Source organism: Heteronotia binoei, chromosome 2, assembly GCF_032191835.1.
Source record: "Heteronotia binoei isolate CCM8104 ecotype False Entrance Well chromosome 2, APGP_CSIRO_Hbin_v1, whole genome shotgun sequence".
Taxonomy (NCBI): domain Eukaryota; kingdom Metazoa; phylum Chordata; class Lepidosauria; order Squamata; family Gekkonidae; genus Heteronotia; species Heteronotia binoei.
Window position 1 is genome coordinate 88,328,433 of NC_083224.1, and position 23,083 is coordinate 88,351,515.

The 23,083-nt window shown below is 47.3% G+C and overlaps 2 protein-coding genes across 2 annotated transcripts in view; one reads left to right on the plus strand and one right to left on the minus strand.

Moving 5' to 3' along the window:
* LOC132566474 (chemokine-like protein TAFA-5) overlaps positions 1-1,503 on the plus strand; it is a 40,553-nt gene extending 39,050 nt beyond the window's left edge. The window contains exon 4 of the mRNA XM_060231546.1: positions 1,478-1,503. Coding sequence (XP_060087529.1) covers positions 1,478-1,486 — 9 coding nt within the window. The 3' untranslated portion in view covers positions 1,487-1,503. The remainder of the gene's footprint in view (positions 1-1,477) is intronic.
* Positions 1,504-18,016: 16,513 nt separating this feature from the next.
* On the minus strand, positions 18,017-20,689 carry LOC132567608 (uncharacterized protein K02A2.6-like; the record flags this gene model as incomplete). Its single annotated transcript, XM_060233287.1, has 4 exons — positions 18,017-18,155; positions 18,258-19,235; positions 19,824-19,987; positions 20,060-20,689. Coding segments are annotated over 4 exons (1,911 nt in total), but the record flags the coding sequence as incomplete, so codon positions are not given.
* Between the last annotated feature and the right edge of the window lie 2,394 nt (positions 20,690-23,083).

Consider the following 23,083-nt stretch of genomic DNA (forward strand, 5'->3'; position numbering starts at 1 on the left):
GTGCAGAAAAGGGCAACTAGAATGATTAAAGGGTTGGAACACTTTCCATATGAAGAAAGGTTAAAACACTTGGGGCTCTTTAGCTTGGAGAAACGTCGACTGTGGGGTGACATGATAGAGGTTTACAAGATAATGCATGGGATGGAGAAAGAAGTACTTTTCTCCCCTTCTCACAATACAAGAACTCATGGGCATTCGATGAAATTGCTGAGCAGTCAGGTTAAAACGGATAAAAGGAAGTACTTCTTCACCCAAAGGGTGATTAACATGTGAAATTCACTGCCACAAGAGGTGGTGGCAGCTACAAGCATAGCCAGCTTCAAGAGGGGTTAGATAAAAATATGGAGCAGAGGTCCATCAGTGGCTATTAGCCACAGTGTGTGTGTGTGTGGCCACTGTGTGACACAGAGTGTTGGACTGGATGGACCATTGGCCTGATCCAACATGGCTTCTCTTATGTTCTTATGTCCTGCATATCAGCATTCAGCATGCATTGCCAGTGTTTGTCTGCTTCTGCTGTAGATGTTGAGAGGTAATGTGGGAGAGACAAGCATCTATGATGAGTGAGCAACTACTGTTCTGCCTACCCTATGTTTTTAAGGCACTTCAGGAGTATCAGGAAAAGAAGTCAAAGGATGTGCTGCACTAAGGAGCTGTTTTCTGTTGTAATGGATTAGAGCACCTATCACTGATTTGGCATGACATTCACTTTTTCTGCATGCCTGTTCCACTGATTTGTCTTGGCTCACTGCATAGTGGTCTCTTCCTTTCCAAATGCCTGAGCAAAGAGTGACCAGTGCTCTGATTCAGAGCAATGCTCATTATCTGAAGCACCCAAAATGCTGAGTAGTGAATGACCATTATTCCAGTGCCACTTGACCAGTTAGAATGCTAAAACTTTTCCTCTATTTAAAAATACAGTTGTCAAGAGACTTGGCTACCAGGTCTTGTTTCATAGGGCACAGCCCTCACTTTGTGATGCAATCACTGAAACATATTTTTCTAATTCTTCCTGTCCTACAGGAGACCTGGTAGCCAAGATCAATGGGTCCTCACAAATGTGGGCACACCTCTCATCTCCTTCCTCACCATGGCTGACGCTGAGGCTCACGGAAGATCTCTGGGGCTAGTTCTCAGTGGTGGCTTGGATCCTGTGGTCCCATTCCACTGGCACAGTAGTAGTTCCTCTAACATAATGGCTTTTCTATTTGTGATGGAGGGAAGGCTATTTTTGCAAATTCTCACCTTCTGCTGCAGACTCCCAGTCTGCCCCTCATAGTATCCTTTGGATCCCCTGATTTTGGGAGACTGTGGTGAGGGGGAGGGGAAGGAAGTTGCCTTCCGCTAGTGTATCTTCACTTGCATTGCTTAGAACCAAAGTCAGTGTCTGCCACATGTCTATCAGGAGGCAGGATGGAATACATACAAATTATAACAGTGATGGAGCTTCACTCTTTTTTAATGGTTTGTTTTCCAGGTCTCTTGACAGCAATTGTGCACTTGTTTCTTCACTCCCTACATATTGAAACTGCAGTTCAGAGATCATCTCATCATGAGAGGAAAAGAAAAATCTAATTCTTCAGTGTGGGCTCATTCCTGTGAATTATGGTCCTTCCCACCCAAGTTTCCTCTTGTGTCTGCACATGTGCCACACAGATTACTGGATCAACATACCGGGGTTGTGTGTGTGATTCTTTTCCCCCTGCTTCCCCCAGATGTCTATTTATGGCTTATTTTGTGGATTTTTAATCTGAGATGCATTTTTCTGTAGACTTTTTCTCTCACGACAACAGAGGAATTTGCTATGATACCCAAGATTTCAACAGGCCTCTTAAACTTGGGAATGTCTGCCTCCTTAAGACATACAGTTACGACAGACTCTGACTGAGGCACTTGCTAAGAATCTGGGATGTTCTCCAGTTGCTGTGAAAAAAATGTTCTCTTTTTCTTGTGCCTCTTCTTTTCACTCATTTCCATCAAGCCAAGAGAGGTGAGAAGATGCTGAAGGAACATGTCAGCTTTGCCTCTCTGGTCCATCATCTGCTCTGCATATAGAGGGAAAGAGTTTGCCATAGGCTGAGAAGGGCAAAAGATCATTGTGAAGCTTCTGTTAGAGCAAAGTGAAGAGCCTGGACCAAAACATGTATTTAATGAGTTTCTTTTCCACTTCTGTTCACGGTTTTTCTCTGTCCCAATTTTCTCCTTGCCTAAAATAATGGTCAGAATTTTAAGCAGAATTGATGTGCTTGGTTGCCTGTCATGTATTTTGATTGCAGAAGTTATCCTTCAGATTGGAGCTTTCATGACAATCATTTGATTTGTGCAAGCATTCACCTCTTTTTCTTGCTTCTGCCAGTGTTCCTGCTCAGAATGTTACATATTCAATATATGGGAGTAGAGGTATTTGTTTCTTGTTGTAGAAGAGCATGAAGGATATTTGCTCAGCTCCATGGAGTGGTGAGGGGTAGAACAGACCATCGTTGGTACAATTGGATGAAACCTGGAGAGGAGAGTCTGGCTTTAGAAAGCAGAAACACTCCTCTGAGTTATCCATTTGGGCTGCCTTGGAAATGTAGTAAGTGGTTACTTTGGTAAGGTGTAGAATAGAGCAAATTTCAGATAGATTCACCTTGGATTGCTGCATTATTAAGTGGAATGGTTACTCCCAAAGGTGTTTTCTGTAGAAATTAAAGCTGCATCCCAGTAGCAGTTGCTTCTCATGGCTGTTTTAATACTGTGGTGTTCAACCAGCAGTGAAATGAAAAGTACCACAAACAAGGAGTACTGATTAAAGCAGGGATTTGGTGCTATTTGCTGTTGTGAGCGGTGCCATCACCAAGTCAATCCTGCTGGACCACCGCATGCCATTTAGACTAATGGCAAACAACTTGAGATTGGAATAGTCTATGATCTTCAGGGCTCAGGAACAGAGGAGATAGCAGTGATAATCTTCTCCAAAATCTATTCATCATGGTTTTATCCCAGTCTTTCTCTGAGGAATTCAGAGTGGCACACATGGTTCTCCTCTCCCTGTTTTATCCTCACAACAATCCTGTGAGATAGTTTAGGCTGAGAACGTGTGACTGGCCCAAAGTCAGCTAGTGTGCTTTATGGTAATACGGGTGTTTAAATTGTGGTGTCCCAGATCTTACTTAGTCTGATGCTCTAGCCAGAACACTACACTTGCTCATCTTTGTAGCACTCAACACAGCAAATGCTGATAACAGATCACAGGGTGCTCCACTGTCACTACAACTACAGCCTTTGTCTCTCCTAATTTCTAGGAATAACTCCAACTTTAGGCATGCATGATAAACCATGTGCTCTTTTAATCTTTATTTTTAATTTAAACTCATAATCACAACTGTCTTGGACCATCAGTCAGATTTCACAACAAATGTAGCAGAGAATCTCCTGTTTGCAGTGCTGAAATGCTCAAACTTTTATAATGAACCTCACTGGTAGGCTTTTGCTTTTGCTCACAATCTGCTCTGGCTGAGTTCAACTCTTCCCCTGACCTAGAAATGAAATGTTTTCTCATTGTTTTCATGATCATCTTCTGATGACAAAACATTAAGATGCCAAGACTGGCTGGTTGGTACTGATCAATGATTTGATAATTCCTCCTCTAGTAAGTTCAGATCCTTCTCCTGTAAATATTAGAGATCCCCAGGTCCTCTTCTATCCCATCACCCTTTTTTCTCATTGTGACTCTTTGTTTTAAGGACCTTTTCCACTGTAATAAATTTCCAAGATTTGTGATGTCAAAAAATGTAAGGAAATAAAATTCTAACTTTTATTAGTCAAAGAAGAACCCACTTCTTCCTGTGTCTATAGCAATAGCACTGTTCCTTTTGCATATATGCACAGCAGCAAGCGCTATTCATAGCACCCCTGCAGTGGGAAATGTGTGGGTGCCATTGTGCACATTCAGCATTCCAAGTGAGAGTCTTGGATCCAACTGAGTATTTCCATAGATGCAGGCCTCAGATTCAGTGGGAGCTCACAGGAGTGCAGCTCCTGCACCTTTCTGAGAGTTCCACCTCCTCCTTCTGAGAGTTCCACCTCCTTGTCCGTTGAATAGTATGTGCAGCTGCATAACAATCCCTGGATGACCTCCTATTTTTCTACAAAACAATCCCTGCATAGATGGAACAATTTCTGCCAACAGAGTGCAAGTTTCTCACCTTCCCCTTCCTGCAGCAGCTCAAAACACCTCCCCACTGTTGCTCCTGGGAGACAGGGTGCCAGGGACAGAATTTTTTGGGGGGGGAGGGGGATTTCAGACTGCAGCAGAAGGTGGAGGTGAAAAAGTTGTGTTCTGTGGGTAGAAATAGTTCCATCTGTAGAAATGCACGATTGGATCCAAGCCCCAGCCTGCAATTCTAGAAGGAGGATGCCACCAAATAGGCAACAGACAAAGATTTGTCCTGAGACACAGACAAAAAAGGAAGCCCAAGAATTATAGGGAGCTGGTCTTTTTGCTAAGGAGGAATTGAGTCTAATGAGGAATTGTGTAGAAACACCTGTAGATGGCACCCCCCCCTCCATTAGCGCTGAGCATCAGATACCCCACTTTCATGTCTTTGTGACCTCACTAGCATGAAGAAGCTGATGTTGTCAGCAGGATGGTGGAAATGCACTTGGAGGAGCTGTACTGTAAGAATGAAAGGGGGCTGTCAATAATCAAGAAAAAGGTAGGCTTGCATTTGATGTCTGTATATATTTTATTCATTTATACCCACTTCCCCAGTGGGGACCCAAAGCAGCTTACATTGTTCTCATCTCCTTTATTTTGTGATAGGCCCAAAGTTGCCCAGTGAGTTTCCATGAGAGAGGGAGGATTTTAACCGGGGTCGTGTAGATCCTAGTCCAGCACTTTAACTGCTTCACAAAACTAGCTGCCATGCTGGTGCTGCTACAGTTTCTCTAGTACTTTCGTAGTCCTTACAGTGGAAAGAAAGGATCCTTTCCTCTACCTTACCTCTGAGTACTTTAGAAAAACAGAACTGCAATTCCTTGTTTGGCATTCACTTTGAAAGAAAGTGATCTTCAAAGCTGGGCTTTTCTCTTGTCTCCACTAACTATAAAAAGTAAGATAGGATGAACATAAGAGAAGCCATGTTACATCAGGCCAATGGCCCATACAGTCCCAACACGCTGTGTCACACATTGGCCAAAAAAAATCATACACACACATATATATACACACACACATATACACACTGTGGCTAATAGCCACTGATGGACCTCTGCTCCATATTTTTATCTAACCCCCTCTTGAAGGTGGCTATGCTTGTGGCTGCCACCATCTCCTGTGGCAGTGAATTCCACATGTTAATCACCCTTTGGGTGAAGAAATACTTCCTTTTATCCGTTTTAACCTGTCTGCTCAGCAGTTTCATCGAAATTGGTTACTCTTTTTGCTAAGAAAAGCAGAATTTTCCAGTTAGAGGAATCCTATTTTCCTGATGAGATTGTTTAGAGATAGTGAGCTGCAAAAGGGTCACCAGGCAAGATTAATGGATTTCTGACTGCTCACATTGGCATGTAGGGCAACCCAGGCTTGCCTGGAGGGCACCCGTAAGCAAGGAGTGCTCTGTTTCTTTCACATTGGGGTTTGTTATATGTCTCCATGATTTCTAAATGTATCTCTGCACTTTAGTCCACATAGACTGTAGCACTATTTAATGTTTCCATTCTTGCCTCCTTTGTGTAGGGCCCATGTTTGTGGTGTCTGTCCAGATGCACTTCCTTCTCCAAAGATTTGGAGGGCTAGATTGAAGTAATATAGGTAATGCCAAAATGAGTGATCCCCCCACAAACATACTTTTATTAAGCCTTAATAAAAGGGAAGAATACAAAGCAAGACAAATAACTGGAGGGGGGGGGGGGTTAGAAAAGTTTATCCAAACTTTCATGGTGCTGAGGGACACCAGGAAAAGACTACTGCCTCTTTTACAAGGCATTAAATTCAGCCTGAAGCATCCCAAGAATGGATCTCTAATTAGCAAGTAGATCAAGGGGTCTGATGCAGATAATATTGACATTTAGTGGAACAGATAGAATGGCTTTTGGTCTGTGAAGAACCCCCACCACACCCATAAACCTGGTACCCCTAGCATATATTCACATGTATTAGAAGGTGCTATGAAGAAAGACTGTCACATTGTCTTGCTACAGAGACAAAAATGACCTGATAGGTATTCTACTTTTTAACATTACATTTGTCTGGGGATCAAGACTCCCAAGGGCTGGTTGCACGGTTAGTTGATGGTTAGGAAAGATCTCTCCAGACATGCCCTATTGGCCATTGTGGTGTTCATGGGTGAGGTTGCCTCCAAATCAGTCTTATTCTTCAAAAGTTGGCCATCCTCAGAGCATATGGTTCAGACTCAATGCTTGCTAGCTGCTACAATAGCCTACATGCTACTAGCTTCACTTTGGACTTCCAAATATAAGTAAATTTTTGAAAAGTTGAAGGTGAGTGCTTGTTGGCCCTTATATAGGAAATTTTTAAAAACCAGAAAAGGAAAAATCAGCAAAGCCAGGTTGGATCCCTGTGTCTTATTTCCAGTGCCCCCAAATTTTCTGTCTGCAGCACAAAATTCAGTTCTTGCTGCTGCCTCAGTGTGGATGAAATGTATAGCAGAGGCAGCTCTCTTCAGAAAAATGACTTGCATGTATACCAGCAAACATTAGCATCTAGCAGATTGGAAAAAAGCTCAGTGGCAAGGTCAGAGCAGTCTGCATCTGCCAGGCAATGCAATGGAAAAACACAACATATTTTTCTTGATCCGGGCAAACTTCCAAATAAGCAGAATATGTATGCAGCAGCCAGCCAGCAATAGTTAAAATACCTGCCCATTTTGTTCTCCCACTTCTGTGCAATCAGAGTGCAAAGAGAGACCAAGTCTCCAAGGCACTAATTCATGTCTCAGCCTAATTACCATTGATTGGATTTCCACATACAACAATCTCACTCATTATCACAGCACCATTTGAAGATGTTCTACGTGAGGGCCTCTTAAAGAATCCATTTTAAAAGCAGAGAGAAAAAGGCTGTTTGCTGTCCACATACATGGGATCCTAGCCAAAGACCCATCACTTATCTATGAAGAATAGTGTAGCAAGAACAGTAGCCCAGAAACATTCCTCAACTTCGCATAAGGCATCTAGAAGTCCCTGTGATCATGCAGGTTCTGATCCAAAGCTGCCTTTCTACCAACTTCGACTGTCATAGTTTTCTTGTAGTTCAGTTGCCCTTGTGGCTTCAAGGTGTAATACAAGTGAGTGGGGAAAACTTCCAGTGATCTTCCACCAATCAATTATTTACAAATCTCAGTACTGTGTTTTGGAAGGTATTTGTGTAACAATAATTGCCTAGTAACATTTGACTCCCTTTACTTTTAAGAAAATGTCATACAATTTAATTAGCAACATTTATTGGTGATAATGACAAGTGAGACCCCCAATCTGCAAGCCTGAGTTACCAAAACTTAATAGGAAAGACATGGACATGGATTTATTTCTGTATAACTGAATGTATACAGAATCAGGTTGTCCAAACTATGCTGTTCCAAGCCCTGTCTCTGTTGGACGGAGCATGCCTGGAAATTTAACTCAAGCTCCCAGAACCCATCTGCTTGATAGCTTGAGTGGGAACTACATCTCATACAGTTAGACCCTCAGTTTCTCTTCTCTTACTGGATGCTGCTCTGCCCCACCTCGGTTGATCAGAAACAGAATCAGCAAGCAAGACACTAGAACACCAAGGATTTCTGAACTTCCTCAAATGCTTCTGAATGTTGGTGGTAATCTTCTGAGATTAATAAATAGGGCAAGGGCATATTCAGGTCAGTATTTGATCATATGCTCTGTGAATACATATCCCTACTACACACTCTAAGCTGGCCCTGTACTGAAGGTGGGTAGAAAGGCACTCTTCAATGTTCTCTGGATTTATCTCTTAACTCCCAAGCCTTACAAATCCCTGCCTTCCATTTCAATACTATATCCCTGCTGATGAACATGTCTGAAAAGTGGAGCTGAACAACTGTGCAAAGGACAGCAAGGCTGTTCTTGGACAACAGTCATTTCCCCTACATTAGGATAAATTCCAGCATTTCCAGGCATTGTGAGCTTACTTGTCCTCCCTTTGATCTTGTTGGCAGTCTGTGCCCTTCTGGCTGCAGATGTTGCAGGTTCTCTTCTTCCAGATTCAGGCTTTCCTTATGGCCACAAGTTGCTAGGGAATAGGGAGCTGTTCTTCCATTTTCATGCCAGCTCTTTGTTGGCTGCCTGTCTAATACCTTCCCCTGGCAGCCTGTCAGATCTGTCATCATCTTGGTGATGGAAGTGATTGGGTGATAACAAGCCACACACTGTGCATCTGGAAGCAAGCAACAAGATCAGCACCAGTCTCCTCTTGGATGGGCACAATGTCTCCAAGCCAAAGCAAAGGACTCTTTGGACTGGGCAGTAAGTGAAAGCAGTTATTGAAGCCAAAAGGCAGCCTTAAAGAACAATGAGCATTAGAGAACATTCCAAGTGCTTTTGTTTACCAGTAAGAGTTAGTTACTAACCCAAGAAGTTATTATCTTCCCCAAAAGTTAGATCCCTGCACATGCACAAATGGTAAGAGACCCATTTTCTGGGAGCAGGGAAGTTAATATTTTCAGTGTTCACAATAATGATGCATAACATTTATATAGCACAGTTTGAGCATTCAAGGAACTTCATGTTCGCTAGTTCAGTGATCCTTTCAGTAGCTCCGGGTCAGGTCATGATCATGATCAGCATTATGATCCTCCATATTGTATATTCACGTCTGAAGCTGCTTAAATTAAAAAGATCACATATTTGCAGCTGTAAATTGTGCAGACTGGAGTTAAGTAATAGAGATACTTTAGAAATGCACTTCTCCAAATCAACAATAACATGGCTGTTCTGGATTCCTAGAACTTCTTTCATCACAAAAACTAAACTACTTGGCTGCTACCCTAGTTCAAAATGACTGCAGGTCTCCAAGACTGCAGCTTGTTCTGTGCTCTGGGGAAAACTGAGGAGGTATTAACGAGGAGGTATTAAGCTGGGGTTGGGGTCAGCTTTGAAAGTATGTATGTATGTACATATTTATTTATTTTATTCAATTTTTAGCCTGCCTTTCCTGTAGAACAGGCTCAGAGCAGGTTACATCATAAAAACAATCAAGAGTTAATAACAATTAAAATATATAAAATCTAAAATTTCAAAATAATACTAGAGACTAAAATGACAAATTCTGTCTCACAAATGTGGCCTATTGTCCAGGTCCAGCAGATCCTACAGCACTGAGATGGAATTAAAGGGGGGAACATAAGAACATAAGAGAAGCCGTATTGAATCAGGCCAATGGCCCATCCAGTCCAACACTCTGTGTCACACAGTGGCCAAAAAAAAAATTATATACACACACACACACACACACACTCTGGCTAATAGCCACTGATGGACCTCTGCTCCATATCAGGGAGCCGATAACAAGTGACATCTACTGCCTCAGCTGATAGCCTGGCAAAAGTCTGATAGTCTGCTCTACAGACCCTGCAGAATTGAAGTAAATCCTGCAGGGCCCGGATCTCCAGGGGGAGCTCATTCCACCAGGCAGGGGCCAGGGCCGAAAAGGCCTTGGTCCTCATTGAGGCCAGACAGACATCTCTGGAGCCGGGTATAACCAAAAGGTGTTGGGTCACTGATCGTAAAGACCTACGGGGCTCATACAGGGAGAGGTGGTTCCAAAGGTATTCTGGCCCCTGGCCATATAGGGCTTTAAAGGTAAGTACCAGCACCTTAAACTGGATCCAGTATTCAATAGGTAGCCAGTGCAGTTCGCGCAGCACAGGATGGATCCATGCCCGTACAGGTGATGACATCAGCATCCGTGACCAGCTGGAGTTTCTGGAGCAGGGTCAAGGGCAGCCCCACATAGAGAGAGTTACAATAATCTAGCCTGGAAGTGACCATTGCATGGGTCACTGTGGCCAGGTTGCAAGGGGCAAGATATGGGACCAACTGCTGGGCCTGCCTCAGCTGGAAAAAGGCTGATCTGGCAGTGGTGACAACCTGGGCCTCCATAGTCAGAGAGGCATCCAGGAATAACCCCAACCTCTTAACCCTTGACGTGAGCATCATTGGAGCCCCATCAAATGATGAGTTCCTGATCTCTGATCCCAGCCCCCCATAACCTAGGCACAGGACCTGTTTTCGATGGATTTGATTTCAGCTAACTCTGTTGCAACCAACCAGCCACAGCTTGCAATGCCCTACCCAGTTCCTCCGGGGCTGAATCCAGGTGGCCATCCATCAGCAGATAGAGTTGGGTGTCATCTGCATATTGATGACACCTCAGCCCATATCTCCAGATAATCTGGGCAAGGGGGTGCATGTAGATGTTAAATAACATCAGGGAAAGAATTGTTCCTTGCGGCACACTACAATGTAATACGTACATATGTATGTAAAGCAAGAACAGCCCTGCTGGATCAGACCAATTGTCTGTCTAGTCCAACATCCTGTCTCATGTAGTGACCAAATAGTTCCTCTGAAGGGCCAACAACAGGGCACAGCATCCATGGCCCTTCCCTGATGTTTCCTTCCAGCACTGGGATTCAGAGGTTGACTGCCTCTGCACAGAGGTTCCCTTTAGTTGCCATGGCTACTAGCTACTGATACACGTTCACACCCGCCTATCAAACTATGGTATCCTCTAACGCAGGGTTTCCCAAACTTTCCTTTCCCGTGGCCTGGTTATTTTTACACTTCTCCTTTGTGGCCCTCTAAAATTTGGGGGTGGAGCCAGGAGACTTTGGGGGTGGAGCCGGGAGACAGGAATTATGTTATTTCCTGTGGCGTCAAGGACCAAGTGATGTCACTTCCAGGGCACACTGAACCAAAACGCCACCTTTTCCTGAGATGTCACTTCCAGGGCACTCCCCCAAACCTGCCTCTTCTTCGGAAGTAAATTCATTTTCAAAAAAATCTCTCTGAAACTCATGCTGAGCCAAAATGGGGGTGGAAAGTGGGCAGTCCTCTCTTTTCACCCTCACACCTGCATCACTATCTGTGTATTCTTCTCCAGCTTGCAAGCACTCCTAATGCCCATGTTCAATTGCCTGCACCACCTACACATCCCTTCCTCAACAGCACTGGCTAGTGTATGTAGTTGGGAGTGCTGTTGCCATTGCCATCAGGAATGCCAGCACTTTGTACCACTCACACTGGGCCTTGGCAGTTGCTCTAACTCAAAATATGCTGACATATTTAGTAGGCCCTTCCTTCAGCTGCTACTACGGGAACCCTGCCTCAAGCTACAACCAAGCTTGCTTGGTTTCAAGAAAATCTTTCGACAGCTATTTTTCATACTTTTCTTTGGTTGAAACACTGGGAAATTGCTGTGAAAGGCAGCAGAGAATTGCACTGCAATTAATGAATTAATTTCAAGTTATATGAAGTTCATACAAGCTTTTCTGCAGTTATCCCAAAAAGGATATTTATGAGGGGCTTGCAGCTTTTTACTGGCTGTGTTTCCCATGCCTTTAAAAGCAACCTGTTGTGCAGATACTTAGCCAGTGAACTACTTTCATCCTTTTTAATATCTACAGGAGGAGTTTAATTTTGGTGTCAGACAGCTGTTAAAAGCAGGACCAGTAAAATGGTGCCAAGTTCATAGTACCATCTCTTCCAATGCTGTTGAGATACACTGCAGTAATCTCCAATAATCTCTTTCTGCCCCACCCCTCTTACTCTCACTCACTCACACAGAAATCTCATAGAAGACCACCTGGCTACAACTGGGGGTGCCAACTTTTCATTGGCAGAGCTCCTATGTCTGCAACAACAGTATGATGAACAGAAAAGTTTCATCCAGCAAAAATGAAAGGAAAGAGAAAGGGAAAGAATGAAATGAGGAAGAAAAGGAAAAGAAAGACATGGAAAGAAAGAACATAAACATAAGAGGAGCCATGTTGGATCAGGCCAGTGGACTATCCAGTCCAAAATTCCCTCTTACAATGCCCAAAAAGCACCAGAATGTCCACCAGTGGATCCAGGGCACTAGAATCACTCCCACTGTTGCTTCCCACCCCCCAGCACCAAAAATACATACAGAGCATCACTTGCAGGGAAAGAAAGAAAGTGGGGGGGGGGAAGTCTTCCTCACCATCAGATGGCCCCAGTCAGCCAAAATTCTGCCCAGGGGTCATTTGGTTAAAAAGAAAACAGCTACTGGAATGCCCACTCCCCGCCCCTCCCAGCTGAAAAAAACACACACACCCTTTGCTGCCCAGGCCTCCCAGGGAAATCTCCCCAAAAGAACATACTGCAAGGCACATGAAAGCTCATACCTTGAAGAACACTTCATGGGTCTAAAGTGCCAATGGATGCCAGCTTTTCTCTCAAACACTGGGAGTGGGGGAGAAGGAAGGAGAGGCACCCCAGCTCCTCTCTGCACAACACAGATATGAGGCAGGGCTAGCTTTGCTGGGGGAAGAGCTAGCTTTGGCTTTTCTTGTGACCCGGTAGTGAGGCTTCCGTGGCCTAGTAGTGGGTCACGACCCTCCAAATGGGAAACACTGCTCTAACGCAAAGCTTTCTGTTAGGTTTCAATAAGGCTTAGTCATTGATGGTGGACAACAATGGGCTGCTTTGTGTCTCTTTCAGGGAAGTTTACTGGCTGACTTTGAACTAGTCACACATTCTCAGCCTAGCCTACTCCCCTAGGGTTGCCAACCTTCAGGTGGTAAGTGGCAATTTCACAGAATCACAGCTCATCTCCACACTACAGAAATCAGCTGCCCTGGAGGAAATGGCAGCTTTGGGAGATGGACTCTGTGGCATTATACCATACTGAGGTTCCTCCCTTCCCAAACCCTGCCCTCCCCAGGCTCCACCCCAAATCTCCAGGAATTTTCCAACCTGAACTTGGGCAACCCTACTTACCTCACAGGTTTCCTGTGAGGATAAAGTGGAGGAAAAGTGGGCTATATAGCCCACTTGGGTCCCTATTTGGGAGAAAGGTGATGTGCACAACATACAAGAAGAGTATTACAGGGTCAACTTCTCAGTTTAGCAGGGGAGAATTGATTTTGGATGTTTACTTGTTTATGAAGTTGTTTAGGACTCTAGGGTAGTGAACAAGTGTTCTTATCAATAATGCCACTGATAGTCTTTTTGTAATGACTGCTCAACTTCTATAAATTTCAAATAACATACATGGCTAGTATTCTCTGCTTTCACTCCTCACCCCCCTGCCTTGGTCAGCTTTTCCTCCCTCATTTCCAATGGCCAGGACTCCATCATTATTCTCCCTCCTTCCCTGTTCCACACTTTCCCACTCTTGGGTCTGGCTCCAGCTGTGCTTCCCTCTCCCCTTAATCTATACCTCCTCCTCATTTTCATTATGGTGACAGCTATCATGACAGGTGTCATTTTGAGTTGATCTGGAACTGCATATGCTTCCCGGGCGTTTTCCAACTCCAGAACCGGATACAATATAGTGTGGGGGGGTTTACCTACTTGGAACAAAATCCTTGCTTGTTCCATATAAGGATAGATTTGGCCTAAGGAGACTGAAGTCCAGAAGGCCCAATATAAAGCAAATTAATGTTTTGTTTCTTAATTACTGTGGATGCTTCCTCAGTGGAAAATAAGTGTTAGAAGAGGATCAGCTGATGGAGACTAGAGGAGGCTCCCAACAGAAAGGAAGGAGCATGTTTGCATGATGTGAAAGGTCTGTATTTGCAAGAGCAGAGTGAGAAACAGACGCTGCTGTGTGCTGACTGAACCTCCTTGGGGGTGCAAGATCCTTTTCACTCTCATTTCATGTGCTTCTGCTCGTAGAAGTGCCTCTTTGACACCACCACTGCTTCCATATTTTAAAATAAATATTACAAAAATGCCATAGGTCTCTAGTGCTCTCTGCTTCAAAGGGAACCATCCCATGAAGCTCTGGCCCTAGAACTTCTTACTATTCAGATATGTAAGGAGCCTATATTTTAAAAGCTGTGTATGTGGCTGTAGCAGGTCAAAGGAAAGAGATGTTGCAGGGTGGAGGGAAAAGGGTGTCAGACAATGAATTATAATTTAAATCTTCTTGGAAGGCACAAAAAATAATAATTTACTTTGTGCTAACCAAGAATGAGAAATGAAAGTTCATGCTTCACTGGATGCATCTGCCTGTGAAAATTTATTTTATTTAGCAATTCTAATGGGTCAATTAAAATATATTAGCATGACAATTTCATTTCTTTTGTGATCAGTTGCAAAGTAAACAGTCAAATTTAAACCCTCAAGCTGTGAAACAACCTTCAAGACACCCCAAAAATAATTTCAAGAGGGAACTTGATCACTGAAGCTGCCACACAGTACCCTAGTTCTCAAGCATAACAGCATTGTTATGAAACAGATGCCAGCATAGCCCACAGTGATGTTCCTCAAGTGTTCTGGGAAGTTCTCCTGCACACACTTCCTGAAATCTGAGCTGTATAAAAGACCATCCTTTCTTTAGCAGCCCTTCTTTTCTCCTTGACAGCTACCTTTTCTGTTTTTCTGTCTGTCATATCTCAATGGCACAACTTCTGTCCTTTGGAAAAATGACATTTTAAAAACATCCACCACTGAACATTAAATGTTGAAATGAACAAGGGAGTTCTTACATTACTAATTTACTAATTATAGATATATATAAAATTGGTAAATTACACACACACACACATGGAATAAGGCCCATTGTGAAGAAAAATACAATGGGATCTAGAAAAGAGGCTCTTGGTGGAATCCTCCCTTACTATCTTCCCACCCACGCAAGTGAAGGCATTCACTCCCCTCCACCCTGCAACTCAAGGAGAGCTGATCTCTGCCATCTGGAGAGCAGTTGTAATTCTGAGTGGGCGTTTTCGCACAGACCTTAATCAGTAGCGACGCCCCTCTTCACCGCGCAGGATCGGCGCAGATTTCGCACTAATTGCCGCAGAGCACCCGGAAGAGCCGGAAAGTCCCGCGGCTTTTGCGGCGCAAACGGAAACTGCCAAAACCCAGTTTCCATTTGCGCCGCAAAAGCCGCGGGACTTTCCGGCTCTTCCGGGTGCTCCGCGGCAATTAGTGAGAAATCCGCGCCGATCCTGCGCGGTGAAGAGGGGCGTCGCTACTGATTAAGGTCTGTGCGAAAACGCCCAGTGATTTCCAGCACTCACTTGGAGATTGGCAACAGTGGTTCCCCTGGAGGAAATGGCTGGTTTGGAGGATGGAGTGTATGGCATTGTACCTGTCTGAGGTCCCATCCCTCCTCAAACCCCACCCTCTCCAGGCTCCACCCCTTAAATCTCCAGAAATTTCCTAACCTGGATTTGGCAACCCTATCTCCTTCCCTTTATCTGGGAGAACTGGGTTTGATTCCCCACATGTACCTGCTGATGTGACCCGTGGTCAGTTACGAATTCTCTCAGAGCTGTTCTGCTCAAGAGCAGTTATGGGAGAGCTCTCTCAGCCCCACCCACCTCACAGGATGTCTGTTGTGGGGAGGGGAAGGGAAAGGAGATTGTAAACCACTCTGAGACTCCTTCAGATAGTGAAGGATGGGGTATAAATCCAATCTCTTCTTCTTCTTTATCTGCCACTCTGACTTCAGCTTTCTATTGCCTCCCCTCTCTCTGCAGCTTCTACATAGGAAAAGGACAGTCTTTCTCCACATTTTTTTTGGGGGGGGGACAAAGCAGCTTACATCATTCTCCTCTCCCCCCTGTGATCTGCATGACAACTCTGTGAGGTAGGTTAGGCTGAAAGTTTGTGACTAGTCCAAAATCACCCAATCAGCTTACACAGCAAGAACCCAGGTCTGGCAGACCCTAATCTGAAGCCCTAACTCATATGGCCTCCTCAAACTCCACCACAGAATCTCCAGGAATCTCCCACCAACCTGGAACTGGAACTGGAAACCCTAGTCAGGACTGGCCCAGTGTGTAAGCCAAAGCCCCCTCCTCCATCTTTAATGGACAGTGTTCACTCTATCCCTGGTACCAGGCTCACTGAACTTGTTATTATGGACTATGTATCCTCATAAGCACACTGGACTCTTAGCCTAACTTGAGTCCAATCAATCATAAGGACTCCAGCCCAGTATGGCCATTTCACTCTGTGTGGGGCTAAGCAGCAAGCACTCCAGCCAAGCTAAGAAAAACTTTCTGCATGTTCCTGACACTTCTGTGACTGTGCATCCCCCTGCATAGAAGGAATCCAGATCAGGCTTCCCAAAGAAGCTGCCAAGCCATGCAGAGCACAAGACAGTGCCCAAGAGCAGCCTTCACCAGAAGCCATGATGGAAGAGATCCTGGATCCATCTTGTTTCTGCTCAACCACCATGAGGGCAAAGCAAGAGCATCACATACTCCAGGTGTGTCAATTCAGATGCAAATGGAGTAGCTAACAGTTAACAGTAAAGCTTGCTGTTACGCCCACACATGTAACAAAAGACTGTTCCTGTCGCACATTTAGGAGATCGCTGGACACAAAGAAGAAGCCTAAGAGAGAGATCGTTTCTAAGGACTTAATCCTGTCAAGCAGACCATCCCCATTGTGTTAGCTATGGTGTTACAGTAGATTACAATGTGGCTCTAGATTGACCAATTCTTTTTCTTTGTTTAAGGTAGTTTACCTTAGGTAAACCCATCATGACTCACTGATCTTGGGAGCCTACTCGTGAGAGCTTACTCCTTTGGTGACATCAGAGGTCACATGTACTGGTGTCACGTAGTGTCATAAGTTACCTGACCTCTGTGTCATGGGTCACCTGATATTCTTGCCTGGAGACACAAATTTAGTAATAAGGCCATGTGGTCAGCCAGTTCAGTGTGTCTTGTCTTACCCTACCACAGACTTGCACCCACCAAACTCTATTTGGGCCATTTTCCACCTTTATGTCTTCTGCTTCATGGATCCTTGGACACACTTGGAAAGGTAGATATCACCTCTGAAATAATTCCAAAAAATCTCTATTCCTCACCTCTTATTTCCTAGCCTCTTGTTTATGAGGCTTTGATTGCTTGAATGTGTGATTGTATCTTTACATATTTTTCTAAGTAAACATTTAAAAATATATTTATTTTGGAGTTTTTATTCTGAAATTGGACCTCTGTAAATTGGTAAAAGATCCCTCCTAAGCTCTACCTCTTGCTAATGCCTCCATCAAAAGAGTAGACCCCAGCAATTTGGCTTACAAATGAGTTCTCCTTCAGAAGCCTTTAGTAATACCTTTCAGACCAACAGCCTCTCTCTGATAATGTTGTTAGTCTTTAGCACAGGACTTCATTCTCTCTCTGTGCGTGTCTTGCTTTCTGTAATGTACTGGGAGACGAGACGTGGTAAAGGCATTGGTCTTTAATCGCTGGTACATTACAGAACTGGGGAACACGCGGCCGGGTCCGCTAATATATACATGCACCCCGGATCAACCCCCCTGCTGGCCAGCCCAATCCTGGCCAGTTAAACTTCCCGCGCTTGGTCTTGATTGGCGGTGACTTTTCCCGCGCTGCGCCAGGTAACCCGAGGACGTCCCGGCTTGCGCGGCGCGGGTGCAGAGTCCGATACTCAACACTCCTCCCCCCTTAGTTTAAACCACATAGTCCCGGAGGTACGCCGGTGCTCTCCGTTCCCGTGTCGATTTCCTCGGGGTCGCTCTTGGTGCGGAGGCTGGTTCCGTTGTGGGCGATGCTGCTTCTGGCTGCGGGATGTTGGGGTCTGTTTCAGGCTCCGGCTCTGGTTCGGTGTCTCTGGGGGCGTCATAAGTGGGTAGTTCCTGTATTGGCGAGCGCCCTTCCGGACCTTCGGTTGCCCGCGGTTCCCTATTCCCTACCTCCTCTGTTTCTTCGGGTAGGGTGCGGCGGCGCAGCTGATCTATGTGCCGCCTTAGTACCTGGCCCCCTTCGGTGGTCACCTCGTATGACCTGGAACCTGTCACCCTAAGGACTCTCCCCGCGACCCACTCGGGACCGCTTGCGAAGTTCTTCGCGTATACCGGGTCACCCGGAAAGAACCCCCGCACCGCCTCCCGGACCTCTGGGGACCCGCGGACCTCGGGGGCCCGGTCGGGGTGCAGCCTGTCTAGGCGTGTTGTCAGTTTCCTCCCCATAAGCAGTTCTGCGGGGCTGGATCCCGTTATAGGGTTTGGGGTGATCCTGTTGTGGAACAGGAAGGCTGAGAGGCGGTGGTCCCAATCCCCTTGTACTATTCTCCCCAGTGCTTCCTTGGTGGTCCGCACCATCCGCTCTGCCTGGCCGTTGGTGGCCGGATGGAAGGGTGCGGATCTTATGTGTCGTATGAGGTACCTCTCCGTGAACTCCCGGAATTCCCGGGAGGTGAATGCAGTACCGTTATCCGTCACCAGGGTGTCTGGGATCCCGTGCGTGCATAGGACCCTCCTGAGTGCCCGGACGGCTGCTGCTGTGGAGGTCGAGGCTACTGGAATCACCTCCAGCCATTTTGTGTAGGCATCCACAAGTATAAAAAAGATTTGGCCCTGATACGGGCCTGCAAAATCTAAGTGGAGGCGGGACCATGGTCGCCTGTTAGACTCCCATCTGTGGACCGGGGCTGATGGGGGATCGGGCCGGGATTCTTGGCAGGGTTGGCACCTCCTCACCCACCCCTCTATCTCCTCATCCATGCCCGGCCACCACACATAACTACGGGCCAGGGCTTTCATCCTCACGATGCCCGGGTGGGTCTCGTGGAGGTCTTCCAGCACCTGCTTGCGCAAGGGGGGGGGAACCACCACCCGGCTGCCCCAAAGCACACACCCCTTGTGGGTTGATAGCTCGTCCTTCCTGGACGCGAATGGCCTGAACGCGTCTTCGACTTTGCCTGATGGCCACCCCCTCCCCACCCAGTCCCTGACCCGTGCCAGGATGCGGTCCCTCCCTGTTGCCCGAGCCACCTCCGCCGCGTGCAGGGGGCGCTCGGGGAGCGATTCAATGAGCATTACCCCATGTGCAGGGGCGGGATCCGGTTCTGTCATGGGGAGCGGCAGGCGGCTGAGGGCATCGGCGTGTCCCATGGCTTTACCCGGGCGGTGGACCAGTTCATACGTGTAGGAGTTCAGGAACTGGTTCCACCTCAGGACCCTCTGGGATAGGATTTGGGGGGTCTGACGGTCTGGAGCTAGGAGGCCCAGGAGCGGCTTGTGGTCCGTGGCGATGGTGAAACGCCTACCGTAGAGGTAGTCGTTGAACTTGTGCACCCCCGCCACGATCGCCAAGGCCTCCTTGTCAATTTGAGCATAGTTCCGCTCCGCTGGAGACAGAGTCCGTGAATAGTACGCGACTGGCACTTCCCTCCCGTCCGGGAGTTGGTGCCCCAAAACCGCTCCTACTCCGTAGGGGGAGGCGTCGCAAGCTAGGATCAGGGGTAGGTTTTCGTCGTAGTGGTGAAGTACCGCGTTAGAGACCAAGAGGTCCTTCACTGCTTGGAACGCCGCGGCTTGGCGTTGGCCCCAGACCCACGGGGCCTGTTTATCCAGCAAACGGTGCAACGGTTCCGCTACGGCGGCTTTGTGCGGTAGGAACGTGTGATAAAAGTTCAACAATCCTAAAAAACTCTGTAGTTCTGCCTTGCATTTGGGCGCAGGAGCCTGGACTATGGCCCTGGTCTTGTCCGCCGTCGGGTGTATCCCCGCCGCGTCCACGGCGAACCCCAGGAACTCCACTCGCGGGACCCCTAACAAACATTTCTCCTTTTTGACTCTCAGCCCCGCCGCTTGGAACCGCCTGAGGACCTCGCGCAGGCGGCAGCAGAACTCTCCTTCATTGGGGGCGGCGATTAAAACGTCGTCAAAGAAGGGTTGAACTCCGGGGATCCCTTTAAGGAGAGAGTCCATTATGCTCTGGAATATCCCCGGAGCCACACTGACCCCGAACTGCAGCCGTTTAACCCTGAACGCGCCCCTGTGGGTCACGATCGTCTGCGCCTCCGCTGTCTTAGCGTCGACCGGCAGTTGCTGGTATGCTTGTGCTAAGTCCAGCTTCCCAAAAACCTTCGCCCCGGCTAGCGCTGCTAGGACGTGGCTGACCACCGGGACTGGGTAGGGGTTGTCTTGTAGCGCCTTATTGATCGTGCACTTGTAGTCAGCGCAGATCCTCACCTCCCCATTGGGTTTGACGGGCGTTACTATGGGGGTTTCCCATTCCGCGTATGTTACCGGTTCTAGGACGCCCTGGGCCGTTAGGCGGTCCAGTTCTGCCTCTATTTTCGGCTTAAGGGCGAACGGGACGCGCCTCGCTTTAAGTCTTATGGGCCTGACCATTGGGTCAATCGGTAGGGTGATGGGCGGACCCTTATAGCTCCCCAAAGACCCATCAAAGACCTCGGGGAACTCTCGGCAGACCCCGTCGAAATTGCTTGCCTGCAAGTGGTCCACCCCCACCAGCTGGATCCCCAGGGGATTGAACCAAGCCAACCCTAGAAGTGTGGTCAGTTGGCGCTTGACCACTAGGATGTCCAGGGGCCCTCTGAAACCCCTTCTTTCCACATGCACCCGGGCCCACCCCACGATGTGTACTGGGTTCTTCTGAAAGTCCCTCAGTACGAAGTCCGCTGGCCTCGTTTGAAGGCGGCGGTGGGGGCATAGTTTCTTGAGGGTTTCCTCCGAAATGATGGAGATGGAGGAACCCGAGTCCACTTCCATGGTGCAGGGGGCGCCCTCGATTAGGACCGACATTTTGACCTTGTCTGGGGCCGATAGGGGCAAGTTCAATACCTGCAGAGTGGTGGATGCCGTCGTGTGGGTGTCCAGGGAGTCGTGATGCGCTGATGGTTGTCGGCGGCTGTTCTTGGCCCGGCAAGCCCGAGCGATGTGGCCCGTCTTTCCGCAGCTGCGGCAGTCCAGGTTGCGGTACGGGCAGTCCCGGCGCTCGTGGGGGTCGCCGCAGCTGGCGCACCTGGGACCGGTGGTGGCGGTGGCCCTCTCCGTCGCTCACTGTCTAGTGGGGGCCCTTGTGTCCGTTCTTTGGGGCCGCCGGAGTTGAAACGCTTCTTCCTCTGTTCGGTCTTCTGGCTCCGTTTCCCCTTGGTGGACTGCTTCACCTCGTGGCTGGCCGAACGCCTTGGTGGCCCTCTCGAAGGCCGTTGCCTCGTTGAAGGCTTGTTGTAGCGTTAGCTCCTCCTTCGCGAAGAGCTTCTGCTGCAATCGCTCGTCGCGGAGGCCCCAGACGAAACGGTCCCGCAGGGCTTCGTCCCTTTTGTCAAAGTTGCAATTTCCGGCGATCTGCCGAAGGGCCGCCAGGTAGACCGCCGCTGTCTCCCCCGACTTTTGGTCTCTCTTGTGGAAGAGGAATCGGCGGGCGACGATGGACGGTTGGGGTGAAAAGTGGCCCGTGAGGAGCCTCACGACTTCCCGGTAGGTCCTCTCCGTCAGCTTAGCTGGAGCGGAGAGACCTCGTGCGATCTCGAAGGTCTCTTCGCCACAGACGCTCAGCAGGACGTCTCTCTTTCTCTCGTCATCGTCGATCAGGTTCGCCCGCAGGTAGCACTCGACCCTTTCGGTGTAGGTCTCCCATCTCTCGGGGTGCTCCGGGTTGAATTCCGCAAGATGGCCCGTCGTTACGCTCGAGTTCGCCATGGTGGCGGCGGGCTGCCCGATCCTGCGGTCTCTCGCCTTCCTCGTCTCCGGCCGGACCTATCTAGATCCCATCCTCGTCGCCAGTGTAATGTACTGGGAGACGAGACGTGGTAAAGGCATTGGTCTTTAATCGCTGGTACATTACAGAACTGGGGAACACGCGGCCGGGTCCGCTAATATATACATGCACCCCGGATCAACCCCCCTGCTGGCCAGCCCAATCCTGGCCAGTTAAACTTCCCGCGCTTGGTCTTGATTGGCGGTGACTTTTCCCGTGCTGCGCCAGGTAACCCGAGGACGTCCCGGCTTGCGCGGCGCGGGTGCAGAGTCCGATACTCAACACTTTCCCTCCCTCCCTCTCTGTATCTGGACTGCTGCCAGGGGACACCATTCTGCCCCCCCCCCAATCTCTGGCTGTTTCCCTTCCAGAGGAGGAGAGGGAGGAGTTCTCAGTCAATCAAGGAAAGGCTTTCTCTGGCTCCTTTCTTCCTCCTCCCTCAGCCAATCAAGGGAAAGGCTTTCTCTGGCTATTTCCCTTCTCCTTTCTCCCTCGGCCAGTTGAGGGAAGGGTTTTTCTCTCTCCTCTGCAAAGCAGCGTGACAGATGGCTCAGCCAATGGGAGAGTAGGGAGACCCAGCAACTGCTAGAACCAGGGTTGGTAGCCTTTTACTGACAGAATCAGCTTGGCTAGTAAAAGCCACTCGGGCGGGAGAGAGGAGCAAACGCAACCAATGGCACACAAGTACTCTTGATTGATGGTTTGATGGATCAAAGGCTGATGCAGCGCAATTCCAACCAATGAGGGAGCTCGGTTTTGCCAAGATAAAACAGCTAAAATATATATATATATATATATATATATATATATATATATATATATATATATATATATATATATATATATATATATATATATATATATATATATATATATATATATATATATATATATGTGTGTGTGTGTGTGTGTGTGTGTATGATATGATATAGAATGTTCTGTGTGTGTGTGTGCAACCCTGGTTACTATTTGGATGGGACACCACCAAGGAATTCCAAAGTCACTACACAACAGAAGAAAGAGGAAAACCACCTTAGTTAGTCTCTTACCTTGAAAACCCTATGGAGTTGCCATAAATTGGCTGTGACTTGATGGTTGCTTACACACACACAAGGATGCTCTATCCCTTCCCTTTCAGTTCAATAGACCTGGAAAACGAATTGAAAATTTTACTGTATTCTGCTCATCCACCAAGGGATCTATTCCACATAAGAGTAGTCGATACTATCAACTGTAGTTTTTGAAGGTCTCAAGTGAAATAGGTGTTCACCTTCTACTAAATTGTAAGTGCTGATTATTCAGTGCACACATACTGATAAGCAATCAGTACATTGGCATTGAAGCTGTTTTCTTTATTCCTTGCAGTAAAAGAAATTTTGTGT